The sequence below is a fragment of the Canis lupus genome, chromosome 21 (assembly GCF_048164855.1).
Source record: "Canis lupus baileyi chromosome 21, mCanLup2.hap1, whole genome shotgun sequence".
In the NCBI taxonomy this organism is placed as follows: domain Eukaryota; kingdom Metazoa; phylum Chordata; class Mammalia; order Carnivora; family Canidae; genus Canis; species Canis lupus.
In genome coordinates, this window is record NC_132858.1 from 30,617,919 (window position 1) to 30,644,586 (window position 26,668).

General features: G+C 65.0%; 2 protein-coding genes across 8 annotated transcripts; one reads left to right on the forward strand and one right to left on the reverse strand.

The window, feature by feature from the left end:
- Positions 1–163: 163 nt before the first annotated feature.
- DEAF1 (DEAF1 transcription factor) lies at positions 164–21,878 on the forward strand. 7 transcript variants are annotated; one of them, XM_072791213.1, is made up of 12 exons: positions 164–467; positions 2,600–2,697; positions 4,182–4,311; positions 4,740–4,886; positions 5,201–5,340; positions 5,815–5,880; positions 8,909–9,050; positions 10,040–10,210; positions 10,438–10,566; positions 10,750–10,997; positions 16,971–17,060; positions 20,227–21,878. In XM_072791213.1, exons 1-12 carry the CDS (start codon positions 179–181, stop codon positions 20,329–20,331), a joined length of 1,755 nt encoding a protein of 584 aa, XP_072647314.1. In that variant the 5' UTR covers positions 164–178; the 3' UTR covers positions 20,332–21,878. The 7 variants fall into 7 exon arrangements, with proteins under 7 accessions (XP_072647314.1, XP_072647315.1, XP_072647316.1 ...); XM_072791214.1 differs by having other exon boundaries at positions 16,974–17,060; XM_072791215.1 differs by having other exon boundaries at positions 8,909–9,035; positions 10,040–10,168.
- Positions 20,633–26,132, reverse strand: DRD4 (dopamine receptor D4). Its single transcript, XM_072791216.1, has 5 exons — positions 25,866–26,132; positions 24,532–24,644; positions 23,964–24,415; positions 23,562–23,840; positions 20,633–23,489 (listed from the first exon to the last, which is right to left on the reverse strand). Exons 1-5 carry the CDS (start codon positions 26,130–26,132, stop codon positions 23,287–23,289), a joined length of 1,314 nt encoding a protein of 437 aa, XP_072647317.1. The 3' UTR covers positions 20,633–23,286.
- Positions 26,133–26,668: the final 536 nt, after the last annotated feature.

The window sequence follows — 26,668 nt, forward strand, 5'->3', positions numbered from 1 at the left end:
AGCTTCGGGCGGCCTCGGCTCGGCTCGGCTCGGCTCGGCTCGGCGCGACGCGGCTCGGCTCGGCTCGGCGCGGCTCGGCGCGGCTCGGGCGGCCCTGCTCGCGCTGCGCGCTTCGGGCTCGGTCCCGGCCTTCGGGCGGCCCCGGCTGGCGCCTTCGGGCGGGCTCGGCGGAGTCCGGATGGAGGACTCGGACTCGGCCGCCAAGCAGCTGGGCCTGGCCGAGGCGGCGGCGGTGGCGGCCGCGGCCGCTGTGGCGGCGGCGGCCGCGGCCGCGGCGGGAGGCGAGGCGGAGGAGCCGGTGCTCAGCAGGGACGAGGACTCGGAGGAGGACGGAGACTCCGAGGCAGAGCGCGAGACGCGGCGGGTGACGGCCGTGGCGGTGATGGCCGCCGAGCCCGGGCACATGGACATGGGCGCCGAGGCCCTGCCCGGCCCCGACGAGGCCGCCGCGGCCGCAGCCTTCGCAGGCAAGTGCCGCCCGCCCGCGGTTCCCGCGCACCTGCCCACCTGGCCCGTGCACCCGTGCACACCTGCATACCTGGCCCGTGCATCCGTGCGCACCTGCCCACTTGGCCCATGCATCCGTGCGCATCTGGCCCGTGCCCCCGTGCGCACCTGTCCTGCACGCGCTGCCTCCCACACACCAGCCCTATCCGTGCTCCAGCGACCAACCTGCCTCTGCTCCCCCAGCACATGCCGCCCCCCCCCCCCCCCCCCCCCCCCCGCATGCCTCACACCTACTTCATTGCCCTGACGTTCCTGCACGCCTGTATGGTGTCACCAGCCTGGCCCTGCCCAGCCTGCACACTTCTTCCCCGACCTCCTTACCTTGTGCCAGGCTCACTCCCTCTTGTGAAGCACTCTGCGCTCCTTCCAGAACCTTCTCAGCACCTGTCCCTTGCTCCATTTTCTCTGCGTCTCCCTGGCACTGGTGATACTGGGGGCTGGGGGATTAGGGGAGTGGGGATCAAATGTGGATGCTGGCCTGGAGGGGCCTGCGGGTGGCTCTGCCTGGTCACCTGGAATGCTAAGGGCCAGTTCAGGGGTGACCTGAGAGCTGGGGAGCAGGACAGTGCTCACCCAGCTTGGGAGGCCCTGTGGCCTTTGGGAGCAGAGGCCAGCACGTGGGGTTGTCTCCTCAGATTGCCCTGCTGGTCTGTCCCTGCCTCCCCCACCCCGTTTCGTTTATGGATCTTCCCTCCGCACTAAGGTGTTCCTGGCCAGTTGCTTTCCCAGGGAAAAGCCGGCCTGTGGTTTTGTGTCTCGTCACAAAGAACATTGCCAAGTGTCGTGACCCAGGGAGCCTCAGAGCACCCCCTTTAGAAGTAGAGCCTCCCCACACTGCCAACCCACAGCTGTAGAGACTTTCCCAGGGTTGTGCCCTCCCCAACTGGGAGCTCCCCGGCAGCCCTCCAGGACTCCAGGAGTGTGCAGGCACCCTGGCAGAGTGTCGTGTTGTCACTCTCCCCCAAGGAGCCTCCAGGTCTGGGACGGACAGCGGCCTCCTGGGTCCTGGTGTCCTGGGCACCCGGCCAGGTCCTGCTGGCCCCCGAGCCGCCCTGGGTCCTGGTGTCCTGGGCACCCGGCCAGGTCCTGCTGGCCCCCGAGCCGCCCGTCTGTGGTGGGCTGCTTGGCGTCCTCGCAGGACGGGGAAGAAGGCTTTGTGGCTGCTGGAGCCTTTGGTTCTCGTAGCTAAACTGGTTTAATGTCGGGATTTTATGGACCATGAAGTGTTTCTTCAGGTTTTTGTGCTTTTTTGCATGTTGTTTTGGATGCAGAAAAGGAATGGGTTACTATTCCTCATGGCCTCGGAGAAATGTGTTTTTCCTGGAAATTGCATCGCTGTGTTTTTGCACGTGTGAAAGCAGTACAGCTTTCCTGTGGGACGTTCCGAGGTCAGGTAGTTTCCCGGGGGAAGTAACTTGGGGACCTGCTGCCCGTCTGAGGCCACCGCCTCCAGGCACGCAGCTGCTGGGCCCAGTGGAGTGTGCTCAGACAGGGCTCTCCTCGGCCGGGGACACGGCACGTGGTCTGGTGGAGGATGCGGACGGGCCACAGGTGTCTCAGTGCAGTTTGGTGGGCGCTGGCCTCGTGGGACAGGCTGGTAGGTGCTGAGCACCCCCCACATGCCCGAGGCTGCCCAGGCACTGGCTGTGCTAGAGTGCTGGGTGGTCCAGGGGGCCCGCAGCCCAGCCCGGAACGGGCCCGGAAGGAAAGCAGGAGGGGGGCGGTGAGGGAGGACGGGGACCTGCCTTGCCCTGTGCCGACCTGGAGGGGCAGCCAGTAAAGGGGGGACTGTGTGTCGCTGGCACCGCGGGTGTCTGCTCGCAGGACGATCACAGGGTGTGCAGCCTTGCTGTATGGTTTCCTCCTAAAAGGGTGCGAGAAGCCCGGGGGCGGTCTGGCCAGGCCTGCTGCTGTCTTGATGGGGCCTGGCGGGGGTGGGGGTGAGGACCCAGGTCACCTAGGCTGTGGCTGGGAAGTGCTCAGTGAGAGTCCCTTGTTGGCAGTTCAGGTACCTGATTGAGAGATGCTGTTCTGGGGCCCAGGGCAGGCCTCTGGCTCTGAGCATGCGCCGAGTCAGGCTCCTGTGTTGCAGAGGTGACCACTGTGACCGTGGCCAACGTGGGTGCCTCCGCAGACAATGTCTTCACCACGTCCGTGGCGAACGCCGCCTCCCTCTCGGGACACGTTCTGGTAAGCCACCCCGCCGACACTCTTCCCCCGACCCCAGAGGTCTGCCCGAGCCTGGGCTCACCCAGAGGCCCGCCCTGGGTTCCCTGGCGCTGGGAGGGCTGCTGCTCTGCCCTCAGGCCATGCTCGTGTCTCCTGTCCCTGCCAGATGACCGCACACAGGGGACCCCCCTGCAGCCTTGCCAGGACCACTAGTTAGGGTCTATTTATGGCCTTGATCGCACACCTGGGATGCTGTATCCCTGGAAGCAAAATTACTGTCGTTGGCATGGGAACAAACAGGAAACTCACCCTCTTACGACAGCAGACTACAGATTTAAGAGACTTGCTTTATTTCCTAGGGCGTCAGAACGCATACGAGCTGATAGCCAGGTGATACTTTCTCGCAGATTCTGGTTTATCCTCTGTCCTAGAAGAGTCTGGAGCCAGAGGGTCAGGGAGCGACGGTGCCTCCTGGGTGCGGTCGGGAGACCCGCAGACTTAGTCTGATCCAGATGAGGAGCTGGGTCTCACGGGTCTGTGTATCCTCCTAGGCCTTAACAAGGAGAGTGTTTCGTGACTCATAAACGAACACACAGCATTACCTTTTCCTGGTAGAGGGTTGCGTGTCTTCGGTGATTCAGACACGAGCTGTGTTGACGTCCTTACTGGGGTGTTGACCCTCCAGGTGTAGGGGCCCAGGCCCTGGGTGCGTGTGCAGGTGTGCGTGTGCTCGGGGGCCGGGGGGTCCCTCGACTCCACGATGAGCACGTGCTCACTTCCCCTGATTGGATTTTCAGGTGTAAGAAAGGTCTTTTCAGTTTGCCCTCGTCGGCTCTGTTCTCAGCACGAAAGCATCAGAGCACCCCAGAATGCTGGGTTTGAACCAATGGCTCGGAGTGTCGCCTGTCCCAGGGCTGTCTGGGCAAAGCCTCGAGTGTTTGCCAGAGGCCCGTGAGGCGTGTGCCTGGGGACGGCGGGTGGTCTCCGCTCCAGCAGGGACCAGAGGGGTGTGGCTCACCCGGGGAGCAGCGCAGCTTGAAGGGCCAGGCCAGGCGGGCACGGAGGAGGTGGGCACTGTCCCCGTGGCAGCATGGCTGGGGGACCGCATGGCGCGGGAGGCCCTGGTGCCTGGTGGACCGGGCAGAGCTGTGCGCGGGGCACAGGTGCCAGAAGGGAGTCCTGCCCCAGACCCCAGCTGTGACTTCTCTGTGCCCTCCCTCGAGGCCTGTGACCTGGCAGGAGCTGCCCCAGTAGACGTGAGCGTACTTCCTGGTTCCAGGGTGTTCGGGGGACGGCTTTGTTCCTTGCCCTTGGCCTGCAGTCGAGAGCGTTTGCTCAGGGCCACCCCGGCGTAGCCTCGTGTGTCCTGTTCTCGGCTCTGTGTTTAGGAGAGGCCGGGGGGTCCCCTTGCCGGGGTGTTTACTTAGTGAGGACCGCATCCCGCTGCACCCAGCAGCAGGCTCTGCGCCGCTGTGACACGGCTCAGGGAACGCCCCTTCCTCCAGTCTGGCAGGACGGCACTGCAGATCGGGGACAGCCTAAACACCGAGAAGGCCACGCTGATTGTGGTGCACACGGATGGGAGCATCGTGGAGACGTCGGGGCTGAAGGGGCCGGCCGCTCCTCTCACCCCAGGTGCGCCCTCCTGCCCTGGGCTTGCCGGGCGCCTGTCGGCCGCACTGGGGGGCAGCTGACTCCCTCAGTTATTTCTTTTAAAGATTTTATTTGGGGCGGGGGCAGAGGCACGGGGAGCAGCAGAGTCCCCACGGAGCAGGGAGCCCGACGTGGGTCGAGCCCAGGACCCCGGGATCGTGACCTGAGCCTCAGGCAGGGGCTTCACTCACTGAGCATTCCCCCCCCCCGCCCCCTGACTTACTTATGTGGGTATTTGGAGTGTAAACATGGAGTAGAGAGAGTGGGATTTTCTGGGCTGACAAAGAGCCGCCCAGAGCCGGAGGGGGCGGCCGCGGAGAACCGCTGAGAGTCCGAGGGGTGGTGGTTCCCTCCCGGGGGCTGGGGGCGTGCCTGGCGCCCCGAGTCTCACCGCGCTGCCTCTGCCCAAGGCCCTCAGTGCCCTGCGAGTCCTGCAGCTCCCGGCCAGGACAGAGGCGGGACCAAGTATAACTGGGACCCGTCGGTGTATGACAGCGAGCTGCCCGTGCGCTGCCGCAACATCAGCGGGACCCTGTTCAAGAGCAGGCTGGGCTCAGGTGAGGCGGGGCCGGCTGCAGGGGCAGTGCTGACCCGCGGAGGTCAGGAGCAGGGGAGAGGCGGGGCGCCGGCACGGCCCGAGTTCCCAGCCCCAGTCCGGGAGGGGACGGTCGTCCCCAGGTCCGCATGACACGGCTGCATGGGGCTGCGGTGCCGGGGACGCCACGCGGGGACGGAGCCTGTCCAGATGCTGTCCACGGGACAGGGAACGCACGCGGGCCCAGGCTGGGCCCTGGCGTCGGTGGGCATCCACGGGGAGCCGGGTGCGAGGGGCAGCCCGCGTCCACTGTGCTGGTCCCGCGTGTCGTTTCAGGAGGCCGGGGCCGGTGCATCAAGCAGGGCGAGAACTGGTACAGCCCCACGGAGTTCGAAGCCATGGCAGGACGAGCCAGCAGCAAAGACTGGAAAAGGAGCATCCGCTATGCGGGCAGGCCGCTGCAGTGCCTCATTCAGGTGTGCGGGCCACCCTCCCGTGTCTCAGCGCAGGGCTCCCGTCGCCACAGGAGTGTCTCCCCAGGCGTGGGCCGTGGGTCCTCTGCCCCCTGACCCTGGGGCCCTGGGCCGGGCACCCGCCTCCGCCCGAGGGCGGTGGTCCAGGAGCGCACGAGGCAACACGGGAGCTCCGGTTAAGGTGCCTGTGCCCTCCGAGAGCCCGACTTCCCTCTGCCTCGGTTTACACATCCCAGGAGGAGAGGGCTTCTAACTGCTGTTTCCAGCTTAGTGCTTTGGGGGTTACTCAAGAGGTCACGCCCGTAGAATCTCTCCGTGCCCCCAGTAACGGCCTCGTGCCAAACAGAGGTGTGGGGATGGAGTGTCTGGGAGGGACAGGGTCTCACCTCACAGGTGGCAGAGCTAGTTGTCCCCTAGCGTGGATGGCTCACATGGGAGGCCGACTCCCTACCTACCGCGGGACTCTTTGACTTTCAGGACGGGATCCTAAACCCTCATGCTGCCTCTTGCACCTGTGCCGCATGCTGTGACGACATGACCTTGGTGAGTCACCAGGAGGTGACCGGTCGTCAGGCTCGCTCAGCAGCTGTCTGCTCGCAGGCACTTCGACCCTCAGCCCCCCGCCCCGCCCCGTCCTGCTCCTGCTGCTGTGCACGCGTCCCCGTGTCCCTGGTGCCCCACAGCATAGCTCAGATTCTCACTCAAATTCTGGCTTTCCGACATTCCTCTGGGGCCCTCGGGGGTGTGCGAGGCTGGCCCCGCAAGGTGGCCGGAGCACGCGGACGGGGCTTGTCTGAACACAGAAAGCTCCTGCGACATCACCATCATAACCCCAAGACCAGACACACGCTTTCTTTTTTTTTTTTTTTTTTTTTATTTTATTTTTTTTTAATTTTTATTTATTTATGATAGTTACACACACAGAGAGAGAGAGAGAGGCGCAGAGACACAGGCAGAGGGAGAAGCAGGCTCCATGCACCGGGAGCCTGACGTGGGACTCGATCCCGGGTCTCCAGGATCGCGCCCTGGGCCAAAGGCAGGCGCCAAACCGCTGCGCCACCCAGGGATCCCACGCTTTCTTTTTATGGTTGTGAGAAGCATATACATGCTTTTTCATAATCTATGTTTTTAAATGTTACTTCTTAATACCACGTTGAAGTTATTTATAAGGCTTTTAATGTTCTTTGAAATACTTCTTTTTCCTAGATCTTTCTCAAGGAGTTAGTCTTGAAAAGAGTAACTATTTTTCATCGATTTTCACATGTGCTGCTGTGTTGTTTTCAAAACCGTGATACTGGTCTGTAACGTATGAATATCCCAGTCTTGTTTCAGCCTTTCTTAGTGTTGAATTCTGTTTTAAAACATATTCAAATTTTAAAAGCTGCTTAATGAGTTTCCTGATTTTATTTTGAATACTCCTCTGGTTAATCATTAGAAGATAAGAAAGAACGTTCAATTGGAGAGACGTCATATTCTTGGGTGGAAAAATGAAACATTCTAAAATTGTCTAGTTGGTGTAAGGACTAAACGTGAATCTAATGGCATCGACGATGGGATATTTCTATGAAAATTAAATGACTTTAAAGTTCACCTGGAGAAGCTGGTCGTGAGATTCTTGGGGATCTCGTAGGGAGAGACGCGCCATAAGAAGGAACTTGTTCCGTGTTGAGGTTGAGGATACTTGGTAGAGTGATTTGCAGCTACTCCAAGACGCTGAAATACGTGTCAGTCTAACAGAACGTGTACCGACTCCGAGTATGAAAACCCTAGAAGGTGCCGTGGGGGGGGGATCAGAGAAGCCTGCGGGGTGGTGGGCAGCGCGGAGCCGCCGGTTCTTCCCACGGGGTTCTTTGGAGCTTTAAACAAGCTAACTTTAAAATTTATATGAAAAGTTAAAGGAAATAGGACAGCCAAAGTAACTTTGAGAAAATGACAAATTGGAGGAGTCCCAGCGCACGCCGGTTAAGCCCTGTCCGCTGCTGTCGTCGTGAAGATGTGTCCGTGGAGCAAGAGGCCCGCATGCACTCGCACACCAGCTGCTGACACAACCAGATGGCCCGGGGCCTAGACACCCGCTGTATACACAGACGACTGTAAAATGGGCCACAGATTCAGATTTATCCGAAACAGAAAACTAGCGGTTTTGGAAGAAAACGGGAGAACTTCATGGCCTCGGATTTCCCAGATGTGAAACCACAGGCACGATCCGTGAACTAGAACTTGGTGACTCGAATGCCTCCGTTCTTCCCCGCGAGGGCGGCAGTAAGGAGCCCGTGCACCTGCGCTCCGGCCTCCCTGCAGCTCAGCGTGACAGCAGCGTCCCCCCGCCAGCCCCGGCCAAGCTGTCGCGGGTGTGAACAAGAGCGCACTGCCTTCCTGCACCTGCCTCTCGGGGCCAGGCTCCACCAGGAGCGGTAGGGCAGGCGTGCGGCCTCCGAGCATCCCCCAGGCTCCCGGGGGGAGGTCCACGCTGGGGAGGCCCTGCCCAGAACCGCTGCCCTGACAGTCATGGGGGCTGCCCCGGCTCTGCAGCCACGCTGGTGGACGTGCATCTCCATGTTGCTAGAACACGTCAGACGCAAAGAAACAGAAAGCGCAAGGCACGCAGAAGAAAAGCAGTGGCAGACACGGCTCAGACGTTGCTGGGCATAAGGCCTCCCGGCCCCGTCCGTCTGCGTTCACAGAACTGAGGGAACCCGTCTGAAGAACCACGGAAGGTGTCTGCTCAGGCGGCCGCCGCAGGGCCCCACCGACAGGGCGGGGTCTTCGACCTCGGAAACGAGTTTTCTCCTGGCTCTGAGGCTGGACATCCCGGGCGAGGCCCGCTGGCAGCAGGCGCCGTGCTGAGCGTCCCACGGCAGAGGGAGCCAACCGGAGACCCCTCGGATCAGGGCCCCCACGACCCTCCCCACTGCGGATCCAGCCAGGGGGGTCCCGCCTCCCTCGCTCGGTGCCCCGCAGGAGCGTCTCCGCAGTTGGAGAACATCCACAACAGGATAGGAATTACAAAAAAGAACTAAGTGGAAATTCTAGAATTGAAAAATAGAAGACCTGAGTGAAAAATTGTGTGGAAGGGCCCACAGCAGTGAGGTCCCCGCGGTTCCCATGGGTCTCACGCCCCCAGTGTAGTAACGTCCAGCGAGATGCTCCAGCCGTCGTTCCCAGCACCCCCCTGCCCCCGTGGACCCCCCAACGATCACCGGCCGGTCTGTGCTTGCTGGTGGGCTGAGGTTTCCCCTGAACTTAGGGACCTGGGACCACAGTGCCCCCTCCTTCCTGCCGGAATGTTCTCTCGTTTCAGGCTCTTCTTTCTCCTGGAGCGGTCCCTCTTTGTTTTGTCTTCTAGCGGTTCCTAAACATTCCATATGTTGATGAGGCTTTTTCTTGCTTTCAAACAGCGTTGTTCATGTATTCTTTTAAAAAGTGTTCTTTCTGTCATTTTAAGGAATTTAGGGCCTGAGAGAGGCTGGTCTTTGCAGCTTCCCTCGATGAGCCCTGCGCTGCCCCTGGTGCAGGCAGGAGATGGCGTGGGGCAGCTCATCCTCCCTGCTCACTGTGCCTCTCCCCGCAGAGTGGTCCGGTCAGGCTCTTTGTCCCCTACAAAAGGCGCAAGAAGGAGAACGAGCTGCCCACAACCCCCGTGAAGAAGGAGCCCCCCAAGAACATCACGCTGCTTCCCGCCACGGCTGCCACTGCCTGTGAGTTTGAGCAAGGTGCAGCCACGGCCCCTCTGACCCTCCGATCCCTGGGGCTCACTGTTCAGAGCAGGGGATACCCTCTGGGTGCCCCTCGGGGGGCTCCCTCATCTCCGTAGACTCCTTCACGTGTGCCCCGCATGTATTTCTTCGTGACACAAACCAGAGCGGCGCCTGCTTGATAGGGGCGTCGTGGGACCACCCTCTCAGTGAAGGTTCTGGGGTCTTGGTCTTCACAGCCTTAGGCATGTGCCTGCCCGTGTGTGGCCCACAGTGTTGTCTCGCACACGGGAGGACAGACAGAAAGCCTGGCTGAACCGCAGAATGGGCCACAGGGATTTACAGATGGGGCAGGGCAGTCTCTCAGGCAACGTGCCAGCAGTGAGCACCTGTGCTAGGTGCCTGCAGAGGGTGTGAACTCAGGGTGACCCGGAAGCACCTGCAGGTGGGGCGGAGTCGGGATGGGAACACTTGTAGGCGGGGTCGGGTTGGAGGGCCAGGAGCACCTGCAGGAGGGGTGGAGTCGGAGGGATGGGAGCACTTGTAGGCGGGGTCGGGTTGGGGGGCCCGGAGCACCTGCAGGAGGGGCGGAGCCGGGGGTGGGGCTGGGAGCATCTGCTGGTGGGTTGGAGTGGGGGCGGGCCCTGGGGAGCACCTGCAGGTGAGGTGGAGTGGGAGGGCGGTCCTGGGAGCACCTGTAGATGGACTGGGGGGCCAGGAGCACCTGCAGGTGCAGTGGACTCGGGGAGGTCCCCGAGGTGACGCAGCAGCAGAAGTGCTGGGGGTTATGTTTTCTGTTTTCTGCTGATGCAGTTCCTGCCTCCGTTGCCAGGTCAGCAGTGCGGGGTCACCGAGAGCCCGCCGTCCATTCCCCCCCACCCCCACCCCCCCGTCCCGAGCTCCCTGCAAGGCACCACAGGTCACTGGCCTCCGGCCGTCCTTGCAGAGGCGCCTGGGGCGTGTGCCCTGGGCGAGCCCAGTGGTAAAAAGCGCTTCTGCTTTTCCAGTCACCGTGACCCCCTCAGGACAGATCACTACCTCGGGCGCGCTGACCTTTGACCGGGCATCCACAGTGGAGGCTACCGCCGTCATCTCTGAGAGCCCAGCCCAGGGCGACGTCTTCGCGGGAGCCACGGGTGGGTTGTCCTCGGCACCACCCGCAGCTGGGCAGGCCCGGGGTACGGGTCGGTGGGTGTCTGCCCACTGCTGCCCTCCGCCAGTTGTGCACACGAGCCCCAGGAACCACGGCCAGAAGGTGGAGATGTGGGGGAGGGGACTGACTGTGGGGACTCTACGGTGACCTGTATGCCCCCCAGCCTCTTGGCCGACTCCCTGTGGGTGGTGCAGCTGCAGACGCCCGAGATGTCGGGTCACCCGGCTGTCTTGTTCCTCTGGCCCCCGACAGTGCAAGAGGCAGGTGTGCAGCCCCCGTGCAGGGTCGGCCATCCGGAGCCCCACTACCCCGGCTACCAGGACAGCTGTCAGATCGCGCCGTTTCCAGAAGCTGCGTTGCCAACGTCTCATCCCAAAATAGGTTGGTCCGAAAGTTCGCGCTCGCGGTGCTGTGACCCTAGGACCGTCTCCCCATCCTCCAGGACGTCTTGGGGGTGTCGTGCAGTCACGACGGCGCCTCCACGCTTTTCAACACTTAAGGAGAAGTTCCACTGGAGAAAGTGTGTTGATTTCTTGTTTTATCTTGCTTTTCCCCCCATTACAGTGCTGACCTCCCTGCCGGCCTTGGCGGTCCCCCCCTCCACCCCCACCAAAGCCGTGTCCCCCGCCGTGGTGAATGGGCTGGAAATGTCCGAGCAGCGGAGCTGGCTGTACCTGGAGGAGATGGTCAACTCCCTGCTGAGTACGGCGCAGCAGCTCAAGACACTGTTTGAACAGGCCAAGCAGGCCAGCTCGTACCGGGAAGCCGCCGTGGCCCAGGCCCGAGTCCAGGCGGATACAGAGCGCAAGGAGGTAGGAACCGGTCGGCCCGTGCACACGTGTTGCTGGACACTCACCTGTCTCGGACGTGGGTGTCCTTTCAGACTTCCAGCAGCTGGTGAAGACGTGCCTCAGGTTCTGTTGAGTTTGGAGAGGCGTCTTCGGGCTGTCTGGTGGGACATGTGCGTCTTCCCGGCCCCAGGGGCGCTGGCATGGGTATTTCCCTTCCAGCTTCCAGCACATTCTTCAGAAGTAGGATCCCGAGTCTGGCGTCTGGGTTCATGGAGCATCGGGACACGGCGCTTTCCCACGGCAGCTTGTCGCTGCAGCACAGAGAGGGTCTTAGCCCCGCTGGCTTTTCGTGTGGCCTTCAGGTCGCTGATGGCGTCTTCACTCCGCAGGGGCCCGACCCCAACCTGGCGTAGCTCAGCGTGGCCCCGGAGATGGTCTGCAAGCCAGCTGCAATGCGCAAGGGTGGAGGTGGAGGCTGGGGTGCGCCGGCCACGCGGGTTTGTTGTTTAAGAGTTTATGTATTAGACTGAGAGCCTGGGGGGTGGGGGACAGACTGCCCTGAGCAGGGAGCCCTACTACGTGGGACTCGATCCCAAGACTCTGGGGTCATGACCTGAGCTGACGGCAGATGCTTCACTGACTGAGCCCCTGGCGCCCCCCTGTGCTGCGTTCTTAACAGAAGCTTTTCCCCCTTACAGTCCAGGTGGACTTGGTTTCTAAACAAAACTCAGATTGGTTTTTCCATCAAATCTATATGTAAAAATTTCTGTTTGTTTATTCTTTTTGTAGATCAGAGGAAAGGAGAGTTCTTCAAGTTCTTAATTTTTTATTAGTATTATTTTTAATATTCTATGTATTTATTCATGAGAGACACAGAGAGAGAGAGAGAGAGAGAGAGAGAGAGAAGCAGGCTCCCAGGATCCTGACCTGAGCTTAGGCAGCCGCTCAACCACTGAGACCCCCGAGGCGTCCTGGTTCTGAATTTTTTTAATGATCTCCTAATTTTGCTTTTCCAAGCAAGCAAAGTGCTGCTCTCTTCCTGAAAGAGATAAATGTAAAACATTTTTTAAAAAATTACAATTCTAAACTAATAATCGACAATGAATTTTATAGAAAAGAGAAAAGCAGAAAAAAACCTTGATCTTTTTACCCAAAGACAACGACTGCGAGGTTCTCAAACGTTTGAGACTTTTCTAGGTTTCTTAGTGTCGTTGGTCTCCAACCGAATCCCGGCTCCGTCGGAGGCCCTGTGGTGCTGATGGTGCAGTCCGGTCCTGGCGGCAGGTGCGGAGCTGCAGGTGCAGACCTCCCCAGCGTCTCCGGGGCACAGGCCGCTGTGCGTGGGCTGCGCCTGTGGCCCTTGGGCCCACGCGGGCCGCCCCAGCACCTTGAGGACCCTGCCCCATCGCGTGGCCCGGCCTCGGTCTCTGGCTGCCGCGGGACCCTGTCTGTGTCTGGCGGTCAGGGCAAAGCGTTTGCTTTCCCGCGGTGCGGTTACACCCACGGAGGGGGATGGTGGTGGTGCGGCAGGCCCGCTGGCAGCTCCCCAGAGCCAGGAGGCCGCCCCGCGGACCCACGGCCACATGGGGAAGCGCCTGGGTGGGTGGCGAGGCAGACGCGTGGGGGGAAACTGGCCAAGTGACTTCCTTGGGAAGGAGCGCGTGGGCGGTGGAGCAGACCTCGGGTTGCAGAGGGGGACGTGGGGGTGCGTGGGGCGCTGGAGCCTCGGAGGGGGACGTGGGGGCGCGTGGGGCGCTGGAGCCGCGGAGGGGACGTGGGGGCGCGTGGGACGCTGGAGCCGCGGAGGGGACATGGGGCGCTGGAGCCGCGGAGGGGCCGTGGGGCCGTGTGGGGCACTGGAGCCGCGGAGGGGGGACGTGGGGGCCGCTCTGGGACAGATGGCTCACATGGGGGGCGCTCCTACAGGCAGGTCACTGTGTCCAGGGCTTAGCTCCCCGGGAGACCCTCCCGTCCACAAGGCAGACCCGTGGAGGCAACGGGCTAGGGAAATGCAGAGCGGGGTTGCCGTGGGGTCTTGGTTCCTCACCGTGGACAGCTCCTTGCACAGCCCCGTTTCTCTGCTGCTCCAGCTGCTCATGTTGCCGTGTGCTGACCGGGGCGCTGGGGGTGGTGAGGCCACAGCCCGTGCTTGTGCACGCCCTCGGGGACCTGCTGTCACGGCGCATGACCACCCGCGTGTCTATGCGGTGCTGTCTCTACACCTCTGCCCACATTTAAGTTGGTTATTTGCATTTCCTCAGAAAAAGTGTTTCAGGGGCGCCTGGGGATTCACTCAGGGAAACGTCTGCCTCTTGATTTCAGAGGCCTCCCTGGGTGTGGACTGTCTTTAATTTTTAAAAAAAAAGCAGTTTTATAAAGGGAATGTGATTGTAAGAAGTAGAAGTTATGGTTGTTCGTCGGGTCCCCTACCAAGGCGGTAGGTCCTGCTTGAGGGGCCGAACGCGGATGGTTGGGGTGCCTCTCCCCAGGCACAAGGGGCCTGGGGATCATTTTAGAGGGTGAGGAGGGCGTGTGAGCTGTGAAGACAGCGTGGTCCTCCCTCGTGTCCTGGGGCCCGGGCCTTGCACAGCGCAGCAGCCGGCCCCACAGCTGGTCGTCCATCTGTCCAGCAGTGTTCTTCTGGGAAGGAGCAACGTCTGCACAGCTGGCTGGACGGTGTCTAGGGGACAAAACGGAAGGAATCAGTGTCTTGCTGATTCAAACTGCACAGAAGCATCGATTGGAAACAGCTATTCATGCTCTTATCAGGACAATCGCTGGGCTGTGGCGTCCCGGCTGGTGGCCTGGTCGGCATCCCACCCGGGCTTGACCCACGGAGACCAGTGTTGGGGACACCCTGTGCTCCTCGTGCTGCTCCCCCCCCCCCCCCGCCCAGGACGCAGCTCCTGGCAGCACTCGTCACACAGGAGTCGCAGCTCCACCCTGGCGAGGACATGAGTGGGGAGAGCGTTCTTCTAGTTTTTGATTTTTCATTGGTGATTTTTGTGGATTTTTTTTTCAGAGTAAAATTTGTATGTGACGTAGGCACATTTTCTCTCCTTGGTAAGAATTCTCCAGTGACAAATGGGACGGACGTGAAAGACAGGAAGACACAGTGGAGGTTGTTTACCCCGTGCCGGGGGACGCAGCAACCTTCAGGGGGCACAGAGCTTGGCGGGAGCTTGGTGCGGGGCTGCTGCATGTTTTGCCTCCCACAAGCACGAGCACTGTGGCTCCCAGGTCACACTCAGAGGGTCCAGAAGCTGAATTCCCATCGCGAGACGTTGATGACACGGGGCAGTGTCTTGCCCGGGGCTGGATTGGTGAGGTCGCCACTCTCCAAGGCGGGGCTTTGGGTTTTATTTATAATTTTGCATATTTTAAAGAAAGAAACACGACACAAAATCCCTTTATCCTTCCCATCACATCGGGCGGAAGAACATGAAGTGTCCTAACGGGAGGGCCGCGCCTGGGCCTCCCCATCCCCCATGCCAACCCCCGTGTGCGTCCTGTGCCTGTGGACTTGGAACCAGGCAAGTCTGTGCTTTGTCTGCAGCCACAGAGGGGCCGCGTTCCTGCAGGTCATGGCGAACCAGTGCGTGATCCGGGGCCGGGTGGGGATGCCGCGGGGCTCTGGCCTGCAGATAGCCTGCAGACCTCACGCACAGACCCCAGTTCTGCTCACAGGGGCAGCCACACCCGGACGCTGGGCTCCTGTGACACAAAGAGCCCTCACCTGCCCGAGACCCCATGGGAGCGCGCTCTGGGGGACGTTGTGCGGCCTGGAAGGGCACAGGAGGGCGGGAAGGCCCTCACTCGAGCCGCGGCGGGGCGGGCAGGGCCGTGGCTGTCCAGGCTCTGCCGCAGGGAGAGCGCCAAGGGACTTTGTGCTGAGGATTTGCCATGCAGGTGTTTGACCTCGGCCGGTGTGGACACAGGTCTTGCCCGGGCTGCCGCCATCGCAGGTGGTCCCACGGGGTGATGACCGTGGGCAAGCACCAGCCGGGTGGGAAAGGCCAATGCTGCCGCCTGTTGGACTGGAAGACCCTGGTGGAGCCCCAGGAGCGTTGGGGGGTCGGGGGACACACGACCTGGGAAGGCCGGAGGGGTCAGGAGGCGGTGGCTCAACCTGCCTCGGCTCCGTGGGCCAGACTCCCTGCTTTGACAGTTTATTTGGAATTACAAGAAAAATCAAATTCCGCCCAGCAGAGGCAATTCAGGATTTCGCATTTTTCATCACGAGTAGCTTGCTTTTGTGCGTGATTAGCTCAGCAGAGATTAAACAGGGCAGAAGAGCAGATGCCTCCCGTCAAGGGCGCAGCATCCAGCAGAGGCTGGCTGGAGGCCTGGGGGTGCTAGGCCCCTGGCACGGCCCTGGGGCAGCCCCGCTGCTCCCGGCCTAGCCGCGCGGTGGTCGTGCTCACGGGTAAGGGCTCCATGTAGCACCTGCACCCGGATGGTCAGCAGGGCCGGGGTGGAGGCAGGGTGCCCGCGGGAGTGCGGGGCGGGTCCCGGAGGGGCCTCTTCCCGGCTCAGACCCCCCCACCTCATCGGGGCACAGGGGGCTCTCTGGTGTGTTTTCTCCAGGGCACTGTCCCCTCGGGGCCCCTCCTCATGACCTGACATGACCCCAGTGGGCCCGGCCCCAGAGGCTGAGCATAGGCATTTGGGGGATGTGTCCCGGCCTTGCGTTTCTCCTCCAAAGGTGACTTTCCCCTTTGCACATGGAGCCACGGCGCCCGTACCGCCCGGGGTGCACCTGGGTCCCATCCCGTCCCCTCCTGGGGCACCGCGTGGTGGGTACAGGATCTCGGTGGATTTTTGGAATTCTGCATCAGAGGCTGTTTCCCATGTTTGTTGGTGTTGGCCTGGGCTCCTTTGCCTGTGTTTTATCCTCTGCGTTAGACCTGAGGCCTGCGTGCCTTATTTTGCTCACGTGTTTGCGCCTTTGCCAGGTGGGGGCTCTGGGTGGGGGCTCCGGCCTCGCCCCTCCGGGCGCTTCCTGGCACTGGACGACCCTGCAGACCCAGGAGCCCTGGTCCCTCCGCTGGAGGATAGTCTGGGGAACCAAGTCCCGGGGCCGCGGGGGCGTCGTAGCTTCTGGGCCCCTCGGCGACACCTCGCGTGTGCAGACTGCCCCGTGTTTCTGTCCTTGTCCGTCCATCTCTGTAGCTGAAGGGACGGGTCCATGTCGCCGTGGCTCCGTCCAGTGCCGACCACTGCATTGTTTTTGGCTAAATGATAATTCCCCCTTCAGGCCGCGGGACTGAAGGCACGCGTGCTGGAGGCACAGCCCCGCTCTGGCTTCATCCCGACGTGTTGGTTCCGTTCGGGGGCTCTCCGCCTCCCCCAACCCCGCTGGGCGCGCCATGGGTGTGCGGTGTGCGCGGGCACCTTCCTGCGGAGCCTCCCCTCTGCTAGGGCCCCACTCAGGTGCGGTGCAGTCCGGGGACGCTCTACTCCCCCGGGGCAGTTTCGTACGAGGTTACGGGTGGCCCTTCCCTTCTTTCCTCCCCGTATTGTGTCCTACGAGGCGGAGGCGGGTGCAAGCTCCATGACACCCCGGAATCCAGGTGACGCTTGTGTCTGGAAGGGAGCAAGTGCACGGCGGGGTGGTTTCACGAGCGGAGAAGCATCGGGCCCAAGGGTGGGCAAGGGAGCCCGCAGTCCCGCGGCACTGCCTTGGCCACGCCGCTGCCCTCAAGTGTGGGCGGGTGACCTACCACGTGGATCCTCGGTTAGTCGAGGGAGAGGAAGCAAAACAAATGTTTCCAGGAACCGTAGAGACTGGCCGTGCTGGGGCACACGTGGCGCCTGGTTCCAAGCATCCAGAAATGTGCTCCGGCTGCCCAGGCGCGGGCGGCGGTACCGGGACTGGGCGCCCAGAGCCGGGAGGAGGCCCCGGTGCAGGGGGAGCGGGGCGGGCGCGGCAGGTGCTGGCCATCTGGCGGGGGGCGGCCCCGCGACACTGACCAGCCTGTGTCCTTCTTCCAGCAGTCCTGTGTCAACTGTGGCCGGGAGGCCCTGAGCGAGTGCACCGGCTGCCACAAAGTCAACTACTGCTCGACCTTCTGCCAGCGCAAGGTGGGTTCTCGTCCCTGCGCCCCTCGCTGTCACGGGAGGCCCCCTGCCTGCCCCCGCGGCGGCCTGTCCACTGCGTCCTGCGTGCCCGGCGTCCGGGGACTCACCTCAAGCCCCAGAGAAGCCCCCGTGGTGGGTACTATGGCCAGGCCCCGGAGGGGGGGTCCTGCCCCGAGGCTGCCCCCGCCCGCGCCTCCCAGCCCCGGGCGCTTGGGCCTGGGGCCCAGAAGGCGGCTCTGTTTCCAAGGCTTACTGGCATTTCCGGTGGGGGTTGTAGGTCAGAGGCATTCAAGGCACGGGGAGCTGCGAGCAGCCACAAGGAGCCGTAGCGCGCTGTGCTGGGGGCACTTGGCAGGCCCGCCGCCCTCCTGCCACGTTTCCCAGGTGCACCTGTGCCCGCTGACGGCGCCATCCCCGCCAGGCCCTCGCTCCCCAGCCGAGTGTTTGTCGTGGGTGCGGCAGGTGCCGGGCACGGGAGGGGGCGTGATGGGCACCTGGCGAGTCCAGTGGGTGCGGGTGCCTGGGGCCACCCCGCGGGGAGGACGGGGCGTTGGCACGTCCCCCGGGGCCCCGACGACCTGGCGCCACCCCGGACGTTGCCTGACAGCATCCTGCACCCAACGCCTTGGTGGCCCATGGTGCGTCATGGGGCCAGACCTGCCTCCCAGCTGCGCCCATAGCCCCTGGCCCGTCTGTCGCTGGCTGGCCTGTCCGGCTGTCTGTCCGTCCAGAGGTTTAGGACCTAGGACTCCAAGTCTGCTGTCCCCTGACAACGTGTCAGAGGATTTTGCACTGAGGAAGGGGCACCTTGGGGCAGCGGCCTGTGCTCAGGGCGGCGTGGGAGCCCACGCAGCGTGGGCAGGAGGGAGGTGGGCCCAGGCTGGTTCCCGGCACCTTCCCTGAGCGCGAGCGCGCAGGAGGGTCCGTGGGTTGGTTCTTTCGTGACCCAGGCGGGTTCCACCTGCAGCTCCCTGTGGCTGTCAGACTCCCTTCTGGTGTGGATGCTGCGAACTGTGTCCATAAAGACGTGCTCTGGGCGTATTTACATAAATTGATATAAATAAAAACCGTAATTCTCACATTGGACCCAAAGTGAGCACTAGATGGGGTTGGAGAAGACGGGAGCCTGAGCTCACGGTGTCGCCCCGGGGCCGCCTGCAGTGCTCTGTGCCCCTGGGAAGGGGGCACGGGTGTGACAGCCGTGGGTTGGCCCCCGCCCCACAGCCTAACCATGTCCTGCACGGCGGTCGTCTTTGAGGCGGTGTAACGGCCATGCCGCAGCCCTCGCCCGTCTCAGGGCACCATTCGCTGATGTTTCAAAACGTCCACCGCAGTTGTGCAAATACCGCGGTTCCGCCTTCGATCCGCTCGTCTCCCCCGAAGCACCCCGGGCCCTCCCCAGCCGCCGGGAGCCGCGACCCCACTCTAGATTGCCTTCCAGGGGCGCGCCGGTGACAGGACCCGTGCTGTGCGGTCTCGGCTCATCCGTCCCACAGCGTGTGTGTCACCGCTTCGCTCCTCTGGCTTCCTCGCTCGTGAGCTGCCGGCCGGGGCACGGTGAGGTCCTGACGGTGCGGCGCCTCCCGGGAGGGCTCGTGGTCCTGCGTGCCGGCCCGCGGTGCGGCCTTGCTGCGTCTGTGTCTGTGCTGGGCTTCACTGAGAAAGTTCCCAGCTGCTTTGTCATCGCCTGCGCCTGGCTGCGGCCCCGCACGGGTGGGCACACCCCGCTGGTGACCCATGATAGCGAGCATCCTGGCCACGTTAGGAGCCGTTGTGCCTCGATCCCGTGGCAGGTGCACCCTCCCCATGCCCGGAGGCCAGTTGTGCATCTGTTTTAGAGAAATGTCTGTTCAAACACCTTGCCCACGTGTGAGTTGGATCTTTTCTCCCATGGGCATGGAGGCTCCTGTGTCCTCCTGGACACGTGTCCTTCATGGGATCCCTCGCGGACGTTTCCTCCCCGCCTGTGACTCATCTGCTTCCACAGTTGTGTCGTCTGCAGGGCAGGACGGGGTTTAGATTTTACTCACTTATTCACGAGAGACAGAGAGAGGAGAGACGCAGGCGGAGGGAGAAGCAGGCTCCCTGCGGGGAGCCCGACGCAGGACTCGATCCCGGGACCCCAGGTCATGCCCTGGGCCGAAGGCAGGCGCTCGCCACTGAGCCCCCCGGGACCCCCAGGGCGTTTTTAATGGAGATCATGCTGTGGGTGTTGGGGCTCAGAACCGCCTCCTGTTTTCTCTCAAAATGTCTGGTTCCCACTGTTGAGTTTGCCATGCCCCACTTCGGGCAACGCCGTGTGTGAGAGCCGTGGCCCCGAAGCCCGCCTGCGGCAGTTCGCACACAGTGGAGACTTACGGGGTGTATTTTTAGGTAATTTCAAGTTAAAGTTTTGTTTTCCTGATATAATGATTCAGATGTTGCTATTTTTTTTTTTTTTTAAGATTTTATTTATTTATTCATGAGAGAGAGACAGGTAGAGGGAGAAGCAGGCTCCAAGCAGGGAGCCTGACACGGGACTCGATCCCGGGTCTCCAGGGTCATGCTCTGGGCCAAAGGCGGCGCTGAACCACTGGGCCACCCGGGCTGCCCAGATGTTGCCATTTTATTGTAAAGTGGGGACACTTCTAGGAAATTGGGAAAACAGGGCGTCACAGACAATCAGCCGCCGTCCGCCATCCAGGGAGCCACCCCGTGGGCGTCCGGGTGCCTCTGTGCCCCGGGGTTTGTGTTTGTGCCCTGTCGTTCCCTCACCACACACCAGCCTCCCATCCAGGGTCACGTCTGATTCGACTAGCACGCCCTCGTTTGCCCGCCGAGCCCCAGTCGGGCTGAGGCGGCTCCACAGCCTGGGCCCGGCTCCGATCGCAGCATCCGCCCCCTCGGGCCTCTGGGCGACTCCTCGCCGGGAGCTGACGTCACCCATCGCTCCGCCGCGTCCTGACCCTCCTGCAAGCGGCGGCCTGGACCTGGCTGTGGACCGCGGCTGCATCCAGCTCTGTGTGCACCAGCGCGGCTGCGCGTGTCTTCGCGCATACGATCGCTTCTGGGGCGTGTCTGGGAGCAGGGGGCCGGGTGGCCTGCCCGAGCGCTGCGGGCCCCCCTGTCCCCACTCCCCGCTCCCTGCCGCTGGGGCCCCCGCTAACGCGCCGTGTGCTCTTCCTTTCAGGACTGGAAGGACCACCAGCACATGTGCGGCCAGTCGGCGGCCGTCACTGTCCAGGCGGACGAGGTCCATGTCACAGACAGCGTGATGGAGAAGGTCACCGTGTGAGCTGCGGGTCCCTCCACAGTGCCGCGGGGCTGCCGCAGGTCAGGGACCTCGGGGGACGTTAAGGAGAAGAAAACACTTGCTGGTCAAGTTGTTAACAGACTTTCAGTGACTGCGCCGTCGGCAATGAGCTCCCGCCGCCCGGAAGCCCGAGGGAGGCCGGGGCAGCGGCTGGTGGACGCAGGCCCCAGCCCTCGGCGCCTTCTCACGGTGCTCTTTTTTATCGCCTGGATCGTGAGCATCTGGTCTCACCCCGGTGTGTCGTGTGCTGTGACACACGTGTACATAACGTGTCTGTCAATAAAGCTGCCGTGACTCCGGCACCAGCTTCCTGGGTGCCCAGCAGGTTGGGAGGGCCTCGGGTCGGGTTCTCCTGACCCTGCGGTTTGGAGGTCGCAGCCCCCAGGCGTGGGGCCCGCCGGAGCGTCCTCCCTGTGGCCAAGGCGGGAGCTCGGCATGGGCACCACCCCAGGCGCGTGGGCCGCTCCTGTCCCATCCCTGAAGCAACGGCACCAGGTTGGACCCCAGGGCGCTCGGGGGCCGGCACATTTGGGCCCTGGGAACAGGACCTGCCTCCCTGCTGACCAGCACTGGCGCCCGAGGACCAGTCCCCCACGTTCCGGAAGCTTCTGTTTCTGGAAATGCCCTTGTGGCTGTGGAACGCCTGACCCGCCGTCTCCCTGTTTCCCTGGCTCTCCCAAGGCTCGGAGCGAAGAAGGCAAGACCCCCGTGAAGAGACGCACGTCCGTGGGTGGGCAAGCCGGCAGCCGCCAGGACCCTCTGCAACGTCGCTTGGTTCCACGCTGGCCTCAAGTTTCTGTGAGCCGTATGCTCGGAGGTCGCCCCCAGCCTGGCACCCTCCCTGGACTCCTACTTCCAGAAAGTTCCAAGTCTGCAGAACCCTGGAGCCTTGGCTCTGGGACACGGCCACGGCAGGGGCTGAGGGGGCCCGGGGCGTGGTAGGAAGGGGGTGTGAGTGCCCATAGGGCCTGGGCCAGCCCCCGCTCCCAGCTCTGTGGACCACGCAGCTTCTCGGGGTTTTCCTTTCCCAAGTGTAACACATACCCGAGCCCTGTGCCCGCCGCCACCTCCCGGAGCTGAAGGCCGAGAAGTCTGCGTGGGGCCCGGGCTGAGGACGGGCGATGGGGCACTCACCATCCCCCCGCGGGGCGCCCTCCTCAGCGCACGCCTGGGGGTCCGTTCCCACAGGTGGAACAAGCCGGAGGGGGGCACCTCGCAGCTCTTGGCGGGTCCCCGGGTCCCCGGTGCGCTGAGCGTCGGGACGGCAGGGAGAGGACCGCGGGGGACCCACACGTCTGGAAATGCTCCAAACATGGACCGCCGGGCCGTCCCCACCCTGGGGGCACTGGCGCTCCTCCTGGCGCTGGGGGCCCTGGCGGGGGGCGGGGGTCCAGATCTCAGCTCAGCCAGGGCATCATCTCAGGGTCATGAGCGCAAGCCCTGCCTCGGCCTCCGCGCAGAGCATGGAGCTACTTGAAATAAAAGGATGGAGCCCTCAGGACTGCACGTTCTGGGGACAGTTTTCTAAATTGTGTGTTTTCCAGGCCTGTGGCACCCTGGCCGCCCGTGGCTTCTGACAGCACCTCCCGCGGCCGCGGTGCGGGGGATGGGTCAGCACAGGCCAGGCCTTTCGGGGCGCTGGGTCTTCGGGCCCAAGCTCCAGGGAGCTGCAGGCTGGGGTGACCCTTGGCCTCCGCAGGGGCAGCTGAGTGAGCTGGGTGGGTGGATGCCTCTCCCAGTCGGCCAGGCCTTCATGGCTCTGCACGGACCACCCCTGCGCTGTGCACCTAGTCCCCTCCAGGGCCAGTGGGGATGGGACGGGGTCCCCAGCTCAGCCCCTGGGCACGTGCCGCTCACTGGCTCGATTAGTCCTGCCCCCTGCGTACAGGTGATGACAAGGTGCCAGTGGCGGGCCAGCCGCGGTTGGAAGGTGGGCATGGCCGCCAGGCAGGGGTGATGGCACACCTCCCGCAGCGGCCCCCAGGTACCCGTGGAGGGAGCAGCGGCCCAGCTCCGGGCAGGTGTCTGGGGCTCCTGCCTGTCCCTGCGGGGGACCCAGGGCATCTGCAGCCACTGTCCTCACGCTTGGTGGGCACCGAGGTCCCAGGAGCTGCAGTCGCCACCAGAGCCAGGGTCCCTGGGTGCCCCCGGAGCCCTGAGCACCTCCAGGGGTGGGGAGGCAGTGCCGCTGTTATGAGCTGGGGCCCCTCGGCCCACAATTGCTCGTGTTCAGGAGAGAACCTCCTGGAAGCACAGACAGCGATCGGCTGAAGGGGCTGCCACCGCCCCCTCCTACCCAGGGGCAGCCTGCTGCCCCCTCCCCCCCGGGGGAGGCTGCCTGGATAGACCCACCCAGCCCCGCGGCCCCATGTCCTTGCTCCTTCCACACGACCAGAGGAAAGCTGGCGGGAGCTGCGCTGAGCCGGGTGCAGCCTGTCCTCCCAGGGAAGGGGCAGCGCCAGGACACTACCTTGAGCCCACCGGACAGGTGTCCCCGCCCCACTGTGGGAGGAGCACCGGCGTGGGGAAGCCACGGTGTGTCCTGGCTGTCACCACCAGCCAGCCTGTGGGCAGCCCCTCCAGCTGAGTCCTGGCCTTCTCAGGGACGGCCAGCATGCTTCTGGAAGCTTCTCCGTGGGAGGGCCGAAGGGCCTGGGGCAGTCCCCCACCTCACCCTGGGGAAGGAACCAGCCTCCCGGGGTCTGTTCCCTGGGCTTCCGCAGGAGGATGAGGGGCCCAAGGGGGGTCTGGGTTCCCCCAGGAACTCCCAGGCCGCCCCAGGCCCAGCCTTCCAGCAGGTGTTGAGGAAGGACCTGGTTCAATCAGCCGCACAGAGCCGCCCCCTCGGCGCCGAGACACTGCCCCCCAGGCCTGGCCAGGCCTGGCCAGGCCTTGCGGAGGGCGTGGGGGGCGGGGGACGGGGGGCGGGGGCCCCGCTCAGCAGCAGAGGCGAAGGGCCTTGCGGAAGACGGCACGGAACTCGGCGTTGAACACGGTGTAGATGAGCGGGTTGAGGGCGCTGTTGACGTAGCCCAGCCAGGTGACGGCGCTGACCAGCCGCGGGGGCACGGGGCAGGCGGGGCACAGCGCCCGGGTGATGTGCACCACAAAGAAGGGCGTCCAGCACAGCAGGAAGGCGCCTGGGGGGCGGGGCGGTGAGCGGGTCCCGCGGCCACCCCCCCCCCGCCGCCCCCGCCCGGGCAGGCACCCACCGACCACCACGGGCAGCACCCTCATAGCCTTGCGCTCCCGGCCGGTGATCTTGGCGCGTCTCCGCTTGCGTGGCTGCCGCGGGGGCTCTGCAGGGTCGGCGGGGGGGGGCGCGGCGGCGTCGGCGGCGGGGGGCAGGGGGCGGGGTGTGGCGTCGGGGGTGTCATCGGGGGTGACCTCGGGGGGCGGCGGGCCAGGGCTGCTGTCAGGGGGCGGCGGGCGGGGGTTGTCATCAGGGCTGCCGTCGGGGGGCGGCGGGCCGGGGGTGCCGTCGGGGCTGCCGTCGGGGGGCGGTGGGCCGGGGGTGCCGTCCGAGGTGCCGTCGGGGCTGCCGTCGGGGGGCGGCGGGCCGGGGGTGCCGTCGGGGCTGCCGTCGGGGGGCGGTGGGCTGGGGGTGCCGTCCGAGGTGCCGTCGGGGCTGCCGTCGGGGGGCGGCGGGCCGGGGGTGCCGTCGGGGCTGCCGTCGGGGGGCGGTGGGCTGGGGGTGCCGTCCGAGGTGCCGTCGGGGCTGCCGTCGGGGGGCGGCGGGCCGGGGCCGCTGGGTCTGCGCGGTGTCCGGCCGTGCAGCTTGGCCCGACGCGCGGCCTCCCAGCGCCGCAGGCCCCGGAACGTGGCCCAGTAGAGCAGCAGCATGAGCGGGCAGGGCAGGAAGAAGGAGCACACGGACGAGTAGACCACGTAGTCGCGGTCCTCCAGGCGGCACACGGCGGGGTCGCGGCCGCGCGCGTCGTTGAGGCCGCACAGCACGGGCGCCGCCACCGCCGCCGACAGCAGCCACGTGGCGCCGATGAGCAGCAGCTGGCGGCCGCCCCCGCCCTGGCGGTTGTAACTCAGCGGCACGGCCACCGCCATGAACCTGCGGGGGCGCAGTGAGGGCGGCGGGCCGCGGGGCGGGGCCTGGCGAGGGGCGGGGCGAGGGCGGGTCGCGAGGCGGGGCCTGGCGGGGGGCGGGGCCGACGCGGGGCGGCTCACCTGTCCACGCTGATGGCGCACAGGTTGAAGATGGAGGCGGTGCACAGCATCACGTCCATCGCCATGAGCGCGTCGCAGAGGCCGGGGCTGAACAGCCACACGCCGCCCTGGACCTGCGCCGCAAGGGGCCCGGGGTGGGGGCACGACACGCACGAGACCAGGCGGCCGCCCCCCAGCCCAGGAGCGCTCGCCGCGACCCGGGCCGCGCTCTGACGCCCAGCTTCCCGGGGGGCCGGAATGGGCCCGGGGTCCCGCCTGGCCGCATTGCCACCGCGCTGAGCAGAGCCCCTCCGTCCCCCTGGGAGGGCCCCTGGAGCGGGGGTGCAGGCGGTGGAGGACCCCAGTGTGATGCTGTGCTGGAGGCGGCCCCCCCTCCACGGGCTGCGGTCCTCCTGCCCGGGGACTTGAGCCCCGCCGCGTGCCCCCCGCGGGGTGGCGAGAGTCAGCCTATCTGGTTAAGCCCTGTCCCTGCGCTCGGACTCGACGGGTCCTCACTTTTGTGCCCTCATCTGTAAAATGAGGGTGACCATAGCACCCACAAAACCGCCCTGAGGATAAATGAGTGAGGGGGTGCATAGCCCCACACGTGCCCAGCGCCCCCACCAAGAGCAACGAGCAGACAACCGCCCCCTCTAAATCCCCTGCCGCTGATTTGGGACGATTAGGAGCTTAAGGGCCGTCGCTGTGACGTCCGGCGGGGCTCGGGGGAGGGGCAGGCCCTGCATGTCCTTGTCCTGCTAGTGACCCGGCGGCGCCCGCCTCGCCGCGTCCCCCCAGGGCGCTGAGCCCCTCCCGCAGCGCCTGGCCAGCGCGCTCCCGGCCCTGAGCAGCTCTTCCGCCCAATGGGCAGCAGCGCAGCAGGGCCGGCGGCGGGGGTCCCACCAGGGCTTCGGGCCCGGCTCCCGGCGGGGGTGGGACGCCACCCCGTCCTTTGGGGTCCACTGTGAGGCGCGGGGGGCGCCCTGCTCCCTGCCCCCGGCTCCTGGGGCCGCGTGCCCCTCCTGCTGTGGGCACAGTGCGTGTCGCGTGGGCTTCCCGGGGGCCCGGCCGCCTGCGCGCTCCTGCTCACGCTTGGCTGTGCTTTGTGCAGTGATGTGTGTCCCTGTGCCCCCGGGACAGCCGGGGCGGGGGGTGGCTCGACCGAGTCTGCGCGTCCACCTGGCTCCCCGGGGAATGGAACCCCCGCCGGTGCAGGGGGGCGGCCCGACTGGCGGTGTCGCCCGTTTCTGAGCGCGCGGCTTGGAGGACGAGGACGTGTCGTTGGTAGGAGCCGCCGAACAGGGCAAGGAGAGGGGGCGCGGGTGGGGCGCGGGGCGGGCGCGGGGCGGGCTCACCTCGGAGTAGACGAACAGGGGCAGCACGAGCAGGGCGAGGAGTAGGTCGGCGGCCGCCAGGCTCACGATGAAGTAGTTGGTGGGCGTCTGCAGGGCGCGCTCGGCCGCCACGCTCGCGCACACCAGCGCGTTCCCCGCGAGCACGGCGCCGATGAGCAGCACGCCCCCCGCCAGCGCCGCCGCCGCGCCCGGGGTCCCCGGGGTCCCCGAGCCCGGCCCGCGCCCCGCCAGCAGCCCGTCGGCGTCCCCGGCGCTGCGGTTCCCCATGGCCCCCGCCCCGCGGCCAGGCGGGCGCGCAGCCCCGGGACGGCGGCGCCCTGGCCCCGCCCCCCGCCCCGCCCCGGGCGCCCCGCCCCCCCCTACCCCGGCCGGTCCGGGAGTTCGCGGGCCCCGCGCAGGTGGAAGGGGCGGCGCGGGGGGCGCGGGGGGCGCGGGGGGGGCGGTGCCCGGCCGGGCTCGGGTCCACGCCGTCCCGCCGCGCGTCCGCTTCTCAGGGGCGGCCCAGGAGACGCCTCCGGAGGGAGCCCTCCCCGCGCCCCAGCGCCAGGGCCTGAGCGTCCGCCCGCCTCGCCCGTGCGCCCCAGGCGGGCTGCCCTCCGCCGCCCCGACCCCGCAGGGCCCCCCGCGCCCGCGGCTCACTGCAGGGCCTTGGGCGAGACGGAGGAGGGCGCGCGGGGCCCGCTCTGGGAGCCCCGCCCCGCCCCGCGCACCCCGAGTCGCCGCTCCCCGAGGGCAGCCGAAGCGGGCTGCGCCCACCTGCCCACACACCCGGGCCCCGCGCAGGCCTGGGCGCAGCGGAAGCT

Bases quoted from the DNA above. Each gene is read 5' to 3' on its own strand.
- DEAF1 (XM_072791208.1), top strand. From the start codon at position 179: ATGGAGGACTCGGACTCGGCCGCCAAGCAGCTGGGCCTGGCCGAGGCG. The intron at 10,211-10,437 runs GTACGGGTCGGT...GGCCCCCGACAG, and splicing joins CGCAGCTGGGCAGGCCCGGG to TGCAAGAGGCAGGTGTGCAG. The intron at 10,998-11,195 runs GTAGGAACCGGT...TTTCCCTTCCAG, and splicing joins CGGATACAGAGCGCAAGGAG to CTTCCAGCACATTCTTCAGA.
- DRD4 (XM_072791216.1), bottom strand. From the start codon at position 26,132: ATGGGGAACCGCAGCGCCGGGGACGCCGACGGGCTGCTGGCGGGGCGC. The intron at 24,645-25,865 runs GTGAGCCCGCCC...CTTGCGGCGCAG, and splicing joins CCCTGTTCGTCTACTCCGAG to GTCCAGGGCGGCGTGTGGCT. The intron at 23,841-23,963 runs CGGACGGCACCC...CGCCCCCCGACG, and splicing joins CGGCAGCCCCGACGGCACCT to GCAGCCCCGACGGCACCCCC.